Here is a 12,333-nt window from a genome sequence, read left to right on the forward strand (position 1 = left end):
TCCGCCCCAAGCTATTTCTTTCAGTTTCTTGCTTGCAGTGTGAACTAACAGCTGGGCCAGAATATCTTGTTGTTTGAAAAGACCTAATAAACATAGATAACTACACTCCCACCCACCCCAGCTAATCCCCAACAACCATGCTGAACTTGCTTAGTTCTAGCCACCATCTTTATAGGCAAAATACACGACACACTTCTAATAAAGAAAAGCTGTATCCATATGGATACCTTCTGGGGAGGCATAATAACATTAGGAGGTGACCCTTATAACAAAAAAGATTTATGTATGTCGGCGCCCCCGGGGCCCTGGCTTCACCCACTCCATGAGTTCAAGGTTATAACTTACTAATGTATAGAGTGAGCGAGCTGTCCAGCTAATACTAGGCCTTGTCCTACTTGGTCTGCCTGGTCCCTCTGTGCCAGTGTTCCATAGTTTTGCCACAGAGACCGTTGCAGGATAATAACATTTTACCACTCCTTCCTCTTATCATCACAATGCATCTGCTGATCTGGGTGTTAACTTCGGACCTCTTAGCGCCTCCAGTATCGTCGAATCGGAACTGGCTGAGTCCGAATCTGTATGCTCATTTACATTAGTCCGCAGTGCGCCGAAGGGGTTTTGTGTGCGCAGGTTCGTCTCCTTCAGTACCTTTGCTCTCTCTGCCGCTGCTTGTTGGTCCGAGGGTTGTAACTTAGAACGTTTCCTGGGTCTCCTCCGTGCTGGTGAAGTGATCCACTCACTACTATCCCCTGTGCCTTCCCGGGGTTGTGCCAGCCCTTTGGCATGCAGCCATGTCTACGCATCAGGAGTGGTGAAGATGTGTGTTCTATCATCTGAGATCACTCGCAATTTGGCAGGGAATAACAGGGCATACTTAATGCTATGCTCCCGAAGTCGTTGTTTGATTTTCATATAGGAATTGCGTTGTCTCTGAACATCTTGGGTGAAGTCCAGGTAGGCAGTAATAGATGAGCCCTCATATTGAATAGGACCTTTGATGTAGAAGTGTTGCAGTATTGCGTCTCTGTCCCTATAATTTACAAATCTTGCTATCAGTGGTCTAGGCTGCATCCCTGGAGCCGGTTGTCTCCCCGGGACTCTGTGTGATCTTTCCACAGAAAAAAACTTTGATGGGGCACCATGCATTACGTCTTTGATCAGCCATTGTTCCAAAAATAATTCTGAGTTTTGTTCTTCCGATCTTTCGGGAAACCCCAAAAAGCGGACATTATTGCGCCGGGAACCAGCCTTCCACCTCCTCAGCCCGTCGCCATAGGACCTTAATCTCGGAATCCAAGCGTCTTATTAGTTTCTGGTTCTCTAGTACTAATGGGTTGAGCCCGCTTAGCGTATCCTCCACTGTTCCAACTCTTTCCGTTAGATTGCGATGATCCACCCTTAGCAGATTGAGGTCTTGGGACACAGTGTCAATTCTATTTTCTAGTGAGGATTTGGTGTCCATTATCGCTTGTAGGATTTTCTCGAATTGAGACGAATGGGTTTGCAGTGTGTTTTCCAGGAATAATAGACTAGGCATTGTTTGCTGTTCACCTGATACTATCCCGGACGTTGACCGCTCTTGAGCTTTGGCTGTCTTGGATTTGCCTGCCATGTCCACCTTCCAGTGTCACTCCGCCTTGATTTAGGTTATCGTTTCAATATGAGTAGTGTACCTTAATTTCCTTAGGAGGCCTGTTCCTTCAGGCCGACGTGGAGGCACTCCCTGTGCGGGCCCTCTGCAATTTGTAGGGGCTTCCTACCTCAACAGGTCCCCTGTTTAACTGTGCATTCCCCTCCCTGTTCTCACTAGGCAGTAGCCGCGGCCAGTTCGAAAGCCAACATCACCATTGGTCTGTTCACTTGTGTATTTAGTTCGTGGCGTTGAGGGGGGCAGTGTCCCAGTACAAAAACCAAATCCCGCTGTTCTGCACCTATAAAGGCCCACCGTTTATATCCTGCAGCCCGTCGCTTCAACTCTGGGCCCCTGGTTCAGTACTTGCGTTTCCGGCAATCTCCCCTCTTCAAACAAGGGATGAGGGGTATGGAAGAAAAAAGTCCTCCATTCCGCAGACTCTTTTTTTTTTTTTTTTTTTTAGTTTTTTGTTTTTGCCCCCGTCTTGGTGGGGCCACCATGGGATTACGCCAGACACTGTTTCGCCCCTTCAGAAAAAGAAAAAAGGAGGGGGGGGCAGATGGGGGAGGGAGGCGGCCCACTCCATTTAATCAGCCTCTCCACCGGTGAACCCCCCCTTCACCACACCTCGCCCCCAATCAAGGTCCACGTGTGCTTGTTCTAGATGCCAGGAGACGCCAAATTCAACTGCCCAGCGTCTTCAATGGGTGCTGCTTTCCCAATCCCCTAGGCGGCAAGGTTTCTCTTCTTCTTGTTTGATTTTGCACGGGCCTCCGTGGGTCCGCTCTCATGGGCCGGCTCCTTCAGGAGCATCGTGCGGCGATTGACGATGAGGGGGATGAGGAGGGAGGGAAAAGATAGAGGGGGGGGGGCATTCGACTTGTGCCGACCCACCCCTCTAACCCTCACCGTCCACTCATCGCGCCCCGCTGCAGTCCGCTGGTCCCGACCGGCCCGGGCGCTGCGACCATCTGGCTCCGCCCCTCGGCCTGCCTCGTGGCGCGAGGTCCGGGATCCCGCTACCAGAGAGGCCGCACACGTCCCATGAGCAGCCGGGACTCGCTCGCCTCGCCGCAAGTCCTCTCCGCCACACCGCCAGCCAGCACTCCTAGGGCTCAGGCAGTCCGCGCCTGCCCTCGGAAAGTGCTTCCAGGGGCGACGACTAGGATTTATTGGTGGGCCCGGGACGGAGCCTACATTTCAGGCATCCATCGCGGCCGCTAGATTTGGGCAGCAGCACCACCGGATACGGGGGACTTAGTCTGATCTTGCGCTGTGTGACAAACTGTCAGATTAAACCTTCCAGCCAACTAGCAGCATCTCACCAGTACCCAAGAGTAAAAGGTGATTCATGCAGTCCTTAGCATGTCATCTGGATTTTTCAGGGAAATCATGGTGTAACAGATTTTACCCCTTTCTCTCAGTCACATATGTCTCACACATACAAAGACAAAACAGAAGCACAACAAGGTTCAATAGGGTTTATTGAATCAACTGCATTCTATGTAAAAAGACATGTATTGCGATTATGAGGATGATAAAACATAATAAAAGCAAGGCAATGCCAAGGAGAGTGAAACATAGGAAAAGTCCTACCATACTGTCACAACAATGGTTCTAAAATCCCTACCTGCACTTCTAATATTCTGTACAAGAGAATGGCAGTATAAGCTCTAATCTGCCCAACAGGTCCCCTTAGAGAGCCCCCTACATGCAATTTTAGGTAAAGAAGAGGTCTGTTGGTCTACCACCAATTCTCCCACAAGGAGAGACTGTGCCAGGTCTCAGCAGAAATTTGCAAAGGCGACGTGGAGTGAACTTTGGCAACTGGTTGGAATTCCCCTCTATCTTGTAGGGGGCAGTGAGGAGTTTTTTAATAAAACATCTAGTGTTCTGAGATAACTGCCCTGACGTGATAATGCATACATTTCTGTGTATAAGAGTTGGGGACTTGATGAACTCTTCGTACTGGCAATAATTCATAACTTATCACAATAAACCTTGGCTAGAGCACCAAATGAAAATGCTGGTTAGAGAAAAGAATAGCAGAAGTCTTTGCAAAAGGGCAAGCTGATAAAATAATAAAAACATCTCCGCTATAAAAAAGCTATTGCTAAAATAATAGAAAAATAAAAATGCCTCGTAGTGAAAGGGCACAAGCTACAGGACTAGGCTAAAATAGAGTGCATGTGAAATGGCTAATGTCACCATGGCCATATCATCCATCAGACATTGATCAAGAATAATTTACAGTGCTTGATTACCTTAAACGGTTACTATTAGGACTTCAGACTAGAGATCCAGAAAATACAAAGCTGCCCAAAAGGGTCACCTTACTTATGCAATCATTCAGTCAGAAAATTATATATGTAGTCACAAATGGCCAGCAGAAACCCCCCAAGCTGCAGTTGCCCCCATGCAACTTAAAAACGCTGACGGGCAATGTTGAAATTATTTGCAGTCTAAACAGACTTGGTAATGGGATTTTGTACTCGCAACTGGATGAAAACGATACCCCCTTGTGTCTTCAGAAACTTGCTGCTACCTCAAATGAGCAAATTGTTCTTCCAGCCGACATTCAGCCTCATGTCTTCATTAAACGTCATATGGGATAACAATGATAGGCTGGATGATGCTCTTACTGACAAGAGTACAACTCATCGAGTCAGCGGTATAGCTGTGCAGCCCAAGTTGTTATGACCACAACCTTTAAAAGCTTCTCTCACAAGCAGCACTGAGAAATAAAAGCAAAGAACATTGACCATCACAAATACTGAAGAATTGTTAATGTATGTTTCTGGTGAATGAGTTGGGCCTCAGCCATTGATGACAAGTACCGAAGTCTTGCCGGAATGTGTTGCCCAATTGAAGCTTGCACAAAATAAGAACATAATCTGGGTTGTTACAAGACAAGCAGTGAACCTCGCATAGATAATAACAAGTTGAACAGGATTTAACATCAGTACTAGAGGCCTAGTTAGTGTACCACTGGATTCCATTGGCTACTTGCTCACCATTAATACCTCTGCAACTGAGCTGACAGCTGTTTCTGAAATTTTGAAACATAGCTGATAAGAGAATCACTGCATATGGCGAAAATTGTAGTGGTCATGGATCAATCTCTCTATGCAAAAGCAACTGAGATCGTGTGGAATCCTAAAGTAACGTACAACAGAATAATTCTTCGAATGGGCACCTTTCACACCATTCCCAATGTTATGCCCATTCTTATAAAATGCTTTCAAGATGCTGGCCTTCGCACCCTTTGCATTGAAGCAGACCTGATAGCAGATGAATCAATATCCTCAGTACTAAAAGGTCATATATACAATTGTGCAGTTCGAGTACACAAGGGCATGTTTGAAGCTATGTTGAGAATGGCTTGTTTGGAATTTATCCCCTGAGTGGAGAAGAATTACGAAGAGAACATTCAAGTAGGCTACTCCTTCACTGAGGATGTTAATGACTTTGCAAAGACCTATGCCAGAGGGATTAGACGACCTCTTGCAGAATGCTGCCTTTGCTGAAGTAAAACATCTTTGGGATGTATTCCTGGAACATCTTTGTCATGACAATGGAGATCTCTCTGCATTTTGGATGTCATACATGGACATTGTTGAAAGTGTCTTGATGGCTCTGCTGCGTGCTGCTCGAGAAGGACATTGACGTTTAAATCTTACCGCCAGATCTCTATGATCACGTGGTGGTTTATGTATGACAGTATAAACTACGCTGGATACCTTCCTATATACTATGCTGAAATGACAAAACTTGCAGTGAAATATCCAGAGATACACAACAACTTCATCAACGGATGCTTTTCTGTTCAACTGTCTGATGTTAATCTGTTTGGATGAATTCTGTTTGCCCAAGCGATAGAGGTAATAGTCAACAAAGACACACAGATTCTGGGTGGTACAACAAGGTTCAACCTCAAGGCGGTTGTGGAAAGATATTTTATGACGACTGAACACTGAAGCACCTTTTTGGGTAAGATAAGGGAAATGGTTTGTAACAACAGATCAGATCTTGCTCATGCAGTCCTAGATAAGTCACAAATTGAGTTTCAGACCGCCTCACTCGTAATGAGGCCCATAGTATCTGACATAATGAAGGCGCATGAAATAGGTGAACATTGAAACTGTGAAAATTATGCATATAATCTATATCAGTATGTGAGGAATGTAATGAAGTTTTATGGTTATTACTTTAAGAACTATTTTGTTATTATCACAATTATTTTTTAATTATATTGAATGTAACCAATCTGGTGGAATTAGATTTATTTGTCTAAATATTATGATGAATTTATATGCTATTTATAAAAAATATGAAAACCATTATTTTGTCGGCTATGGTTGCTAATCCAGTAATATCAGATAAAAGACAAAGAGTGATGACTTGCTATCACACATTTTCCATCTCTAGGTATCCTTACCTTGCAAAATAATCATGTTAGAATCCATCCCCCCAAGTGGTACCAATGGCCTAAATTTTGGGTCCTGGCTCCTGGCCTAAAATGTGTAAAGTACTGGCCAGGCATGTGCATAGCATACCCACCCCATCTGTGTTTGCTTTCTGTTGATGTGCATACTAAATCTACATTCATCATTCTGAATTATGCCTGCTATCCTGGTATGTGCTGTGTCCACTGTTCCATCATTCTGTGGACCTGCTGTATAAAGATGCACCGTACCTGCTGTCCTAATGTATGCTGTGCCTCTCTCTTTAGTATGTGTTGTCTTGTGTACTTGTGTGTATGCGTGGACGTGTGTGATATGTATGCTTTCTGTACCCATTATCCCAGTAGGAGGAGTCTGCAACATGCTGGTATTTGCACTCTTTACTCACAGTCTCTGCTATACTTTCCTGAGCTCACAATATCAGATATGGCACTCCTGGGGTGGAATTCATGGGCCTGCATGAGGAAAATAATGCTGTGATGCAGATCTGCTTCATCCCGGATCAGGTAAAAATGGGGCTTCAGGTATAGACCATGCTGGGTAGCAAGTTTCATGGGTGAATTTGGCACAGCTAATTCCCGCCTAGCTCCTCTGTTGTGATTTCCCTTCCCTACCTAGAGCCTTAAATCCATCAATTGCTCATCTACCCCACCGAGGTCTAGAGCCTCCACATTCTTTCTCATCTATCATCTCCTTGACCTTACCTATCATGCCCCATCTAACCGCAAGTATTTTGATCTCATCTACCCTGTCCAATTATTGTGCCCCCACCTACCAGCCTCAGCACGTGCCCAACCTACTGTCAGCACTTACCTTTGCAATCCCACCCATTACCTCATACAATACCAATACCCTTCTCACTTAATGTGTCCACCTATCATCCTTGCTCTCTTAGCTTTTTATTAAGCAACCCCATGTCTATAAGATCAAATTTCCAGTTACCATTCTAACAAATTACCTTCCTGTATTCTTCCTCTAAAGGTTATAAAGCTTTCTTGGTGATAAGGTAGTGGAGTTTGGGGTGGTTGCTTTACGCAACACCGCCTATTCAGGTGGTCTCAGCTGTACATCGATACTCCTGTGGAAACCCTCTTCACTTGGCACTGGCTTACTTGATGCACGACTGTGAATGGATAGTATTGAGGACTCCCTAGCTATGTGCTCATGTTAGTCTAAACAGAACATCATTGCCAGGAACCCTCCTCATTATACACGGTCAAACTTGATGCAAGTGGTCAGAGTTGTTGAGTTTTTGCCTCTGTGCATGGTCACACTTATGGTCTGTCTAGTATGAAGGAGCCTTATGATGCCCTTGAATGTTTGTGTAGTCTTTCATTTCTCCCATGCACCAGCATTTGCTGCTTTGCCTCCCTCGACCATCTTGGTAAACAGGCTTTTTTTAAAACATTGGTGCAACTGCCTTGCTGAGGATTCACTTTTGGCCTGATCTTTGCACTTATATTCCTTTCAGTCTGGATTGTGTTCAGAGTTTGCTAGTCAGATCCTGAATCCAATAGTGTATCTTCTATGCTTGCCAGTTTAATTATGCCTAGGGAAACCTAGAGCTGAGGTTTCCTACTTGGTGCCATTGAGTTTTTGAATGATCATTCATTTAATTTTCTTTCTTTGTTAGTGCCAGCTTGTGACGCTTCTGGATGATAATAGCCTTCACCTGTGGACACTGAAACAGCAAAGTGGTGTGTCAGAGCTGCACGAGGAGCAGCGCTTCACTCTTCGAGCTCCCCCAGGGTAACAAAATGCCTCTTTCTTTTATATGCATTCTCCGTTTATTGCTGTATTCTTCAAGAAGTAGGAGCATCCCCACTAATGCATGTTTTTTGCTTTGGAAAAAATGTTCCCTGTTCTATGGAACACCAGCTCGTTCAGAATAAATGAACTCTTCTTTGGAGACAAGATATGAACACCGATGTGCTCGATTGTTTCATTCATTTCTATCCCTCAATGACTATGTTGATTTGACTCTCATCTGTCTTACATTGCATACTGTGTGCTGTGATCTTTGTTTGCATAATACTATGTGTGTATTTTTATTACACATTATTGTTGCCTAAGGGTAGTAGGGCATATGATCACGTGCACCATTTCCTGCTCATCAGACTATACAACATTTATGTACGAATCCTTTTGAGTGCGGCCATCTCTCACCCTTACTACCCAATATAGCTATTTACCCCACTAATGCATATTTGGTTCATAACCTCCCTTACAAACACTTGCATACTAAAGGGCATGCACTTTTCAGCTTGGTCAGCTCTAGTGTATATGCACTTGCTAGTATCTGCAGGTCAAAATGGAGGTGCCACAAATGAGAATACTTAGAAATATAGGTGATCTAGTGAATGGTATGCCTCCATTCAGGAGTGGCCTGTTAATGGACAGAACACACATCCTTTATCCTTTACAGTGTTTACATGCCTACAATTCCTCTGTCCCTCTTAAAAGGGCTGACTACATATGATTGTGCAAAGACAAGTTAATCTGTACTTTGTGCAGAAAATATACATATATCCGTGCCATTGCTTATACAAAGCCGAACATGTATACCAATGGAACGACACAGGTTACATATTATACAGAGCAGTATAGGTCTCTTCACACTCATGGCACAGTGGTGGCTCAAGATATTACCCGTTACATGAAGTAGAATATTATTGTCTCCATCACTTCACGGTCTTTAAAATGGCTCCCTGTGACAAAAAGAGAGCACTCCAACTGTCATAGAAGTGATTGCCAAGGGTCCACTAATATCCACAGCTTTTCTAGAGTCACCATTCTCCGCCCCTTTACAGTAGTTCCATATCCTTTTGGCAGGGCCTCCACTGTTTTTACAAGGTGCTCTGTGTTAATTGTTGTAGTATACATGATTCTGGTAAGGGGTAATATATGGGGTCTTCGTACATTGCAAGGCGGGGGATTATTTGTGGAAAACATTTATTTGAACCAGCGGCCTATCTTTTTGGACCCTTTCTTTACATGCACAGAATTTCCAAAGAGTAAGTCTGTTGCTCATGAGTTTGCTATTTTGATCTCTGCAGGACTCCTCCGAGCGCTACTCAGATCACAGCTGTTCTGGCACATTCTTCCAGGGAGCTATTGTGCCTGGGCACTGAGAGTGGCAGTGTTTACCAGGTGGCGCATCCTTCCTTCTGTGTGCTTGATGAAAGGACAATCACACCAGAGAAATTACAGCAGCGGTAAGAGGTCCCAAGAAAGCATGCAACATTTTATTCTGGTGGTATTCTAGAATTAAGCTGTTCTTTTAATTACCTAACTCCTCCTTGGTAGATGCTACTTGTAGTTCACAGTTCTTAAAGCAAACTGTGGAAAAGAATAGGAATCAGTAGTTCAAAAAAAGTTAAGGAAAAGCACTCAAAATAAGTTTACACTCCAGTCCTGCATAGGTGTTTAATGGAAAACAGTGTCTAAAGATGACAGAGGAGCGATGGGAGCTTTGCTAAAGCTCTGATTTTCAGCAATTAGTACTAGATGCACTTTTATTGTATTGAATGATGATGTTACCTGATTTTTGTGCACTGATCAATGGACATAATCCTTCAAGATATGAGATGGAGAAATCTGCCATGCGCCATACCAAGCACCCCTGCTACTGACAGAAGTATACCTACAAAGAGTAACACTTGGCAATGTCCTAAATAACCATATCAATGCCTTGGGTAATATGAATTCTGGTACTCCATACTCTCAGGCAGCTTATGTGTGAATGAGCAATGATTAGTAATTGTGAAGAGTCCATTCACTACTCTGTCCCATCATGTTCTCTCCAACGTCTCCCCCTTTCATGAGAGGGTTACATGATCAAAGATGTTCAGGTTAGTCACAAGAGATGAGAATTGATGTTGTCTGACGCCCGGGACATCTTGTTTGGGGTCAAGGGCAACAAGTTTTTATGTTTACTTTGTCCTTGGGACAAGTAGGCCCAACCCTCTGCAGCACAAACCCTTTGGTTGCCCGTTTACAGAGTGGAACTCTCTGCAGTTGAGGTAATGTGTTTCCAAAAGATAATGCTGTTCGAACTTGTATTTATGGTTCATTATTTGAAAGCCTTCATTATTATCATTATTAGGGTGAGTGCTGTAAATAAATGTTTTAAGGTCACACTTCACTACTGACGTTGGTTCCAGTACAAAAAAAAAAAACGTGTATACACATGTTTGAAAAGTTTAGGCTATGAGGCTAAGTATAATGCTCCCAGAATGCTCTCTGATTAGATGCAAATGAAGTGTCATTTAGTAAAATTTTTTGATGCATGCTAGTATTTCCCAAAAATATTTCTAATGGAAAATCAGTGTAACAATTTTCAACACGATTATGGGAAGCATGAAAATAAACAAACACTGACAAAGCCAACTGATCTGACATATTTTTATAAGTCTTTTAGTTTCATCAATGCGTGTCTTGTTTTGACATGGCTTTTGTAACACTTTATTGTTGTGGGAGCTACCAGGCCTTCAACATTGTAACAAACACTGGCAAAAAAAAACCAAAACGTTTTTGAACTCTAAAAGCACACGTTGCCACCAGTGGCATAACAAAGGCCCCGCAGCCGCCCTCCAGGGGGCCCCTTCAGCACAGCACCTGCCCTGAGTGAGTCTGGATAGGGGGCTCCTCCATGTTCTTTGCAAAGGGGCACCCTCCAGTTTTGTTACGTCACTGATTGCCACTGTAGTTCCTGACACTGAACAAAACTACTTTGTGTGCCAATATGCTCCTTGTGGAAGAGCAGAATGCAATCACTCACAGTAAAGCCAGCCAAAAGAGAGAGAAATAGAAGTTTAATACAAAACAAAATGTCTTTGTTAACACCAGGCCTAATTAGGGACCAAGACCCACATGTAGGTAGCTTTTTGCATGTCGCAAACAGCGACTTTCGCTGTGTGCGACGTGCAAAAAGCACATTGTGATGCACAAACCCAGTTTTGCGATTCGGTAACCTGGTTACCGAATCGCAAAACGGGTTTGCGACTCGCAATTAGGAAGGGGTGTTCCCTTCCTAATTGCGACTTGCAGTGCAATGTAGGATTGTTCTGCGAACGCGGGCACAAACCAATCGCAGTTTGCACCCATTTCAAATGGGTGCTAACACTTTCGCAAAAGGGAAGGGGTTCCCATGGGACCCCTTCCCCATTGTGAATGTCACTGTAAACATTTTTTCAGAGCAGGCAGTGGTCCTATGGACCACTGCCTGCTCTGAAAAAATGAAACGAAAACGTTTCATTTTTCGTTTTTGTAATGCATCTAGTTTTCCTTTAAGGAAAACGGGCTGCATTACAAACAAAAAAAAAACTGCTTTATTGAAAAGCAGTCACAGACATGGTTGTCTGATGTCTCCAGCAGGCCACCATCCCTGTGAGGGCCGCCGTTCGCAAGGGGGTCGCAAATTGCGACCCACCTCATGATTATTCATGAGGTGGGCATTTGCGAAGCCCTTGCGAATGTAGGATGGTGTCAGGGACACCATCCTACATTCGGATTTGCGACTCGCAAATTGCGACTCGCTCTGACTCACAATTTGCGGGTCGCAAATCTGAACCTACCTACATGTGGCCCCAGATTCTTAAAGAAAGTCACAAAAGTGCACCCATGGTATATGTCGTATTCCTATAAAATATTTGTGAACTGTATTTTAGCATGGGTAATACGCATGTGTAGATTTGCTCATGTGAAAATCTGTTGAGCATTTGCAAGTTCATTTTCCCTCCAGCCACTTTCTTCCCAACCCTGGAAGAAGTTCTAATTCTGCCATTGTCAGGAGTAAATGTCCAACCTTTCTTATTATGGGAAAATATTAGAGAGAAGCTGGTGAAAATCTTTAAAACATGCAGGTTAGTAGGCTTGCAGACTCAAAGGCATTCCAGCCCTGGAACTATTGCTTACTGCTTCCTCCAGCCCCAGTATGCAAATCTGCAGAAAGGTGGCAAAATAAGGAAATTGCTACAGTAGGGATTGAAACTGCAAGTATTCAAGCCCTACTATGGTAGTAGCCCTGGCATAATCAGAGAGGTTATTATCAGAGCTCTTACATAATGAGATTGCTGCCATAATTTGGCGCCACACTACATGGCACCAAAGGGACAAGTAGATCATTTTACAGGACAAGTAGATTTGAGAAGCAACCTGTCCCCTGGAAAAGTAGATTTTTTAATAAATTCCACACCCCTGGTGTTACATGCATGTTTGTCTTAATATTAATGTTAA

General features: G+C 43.8%; 1 protein-coding gene across 3 annotated transcripts in view; it reads left to right on the forward strand.

Moving 5' to 3' along the window:
• LLGL2 (LLGL scribble cell polarity complex component 2) overlaps positions 1-12,333 on the forward strand; it is a 624,825-nt gene that overhangs the window by 122,983 nt on the left and 489,509 nt on the right. For all 3 annotated transcript variants that reach the window (XM_069200160.1, XM_069200158.1, XM_069200159.1), the window contains exons 4-6: positions 6,521-6,602; positions 7,730-7,845; positions 9,153-9,311. In XM_069200160.1, the coding sequence (XP_069056261.1) occupies positions 6,521-6,602; positions 7,730-7,845; positions 9,153-9,311 (357 nt within the window). The remainder of the gene's footprint in view (positions 1-6,520; positions 6,603-7,729; positions 7,846-9,152; positions 9,312-12,333) is intronic.

This window comes from Pleurodeles waltl, chromosome 7, assembly GCF_031143425.1.
Source record: "Pleurodeles waltl isolate 20211129_DDA chromosome 7, aPleWal1.hap1.20221129, whole genome shotgun sequence".
NCBI lineage: Eukaryota > Metazoa > Chordata > Amphibia > Caudata > Salamandridae > Pleurodeles > Pleurodeles waltl.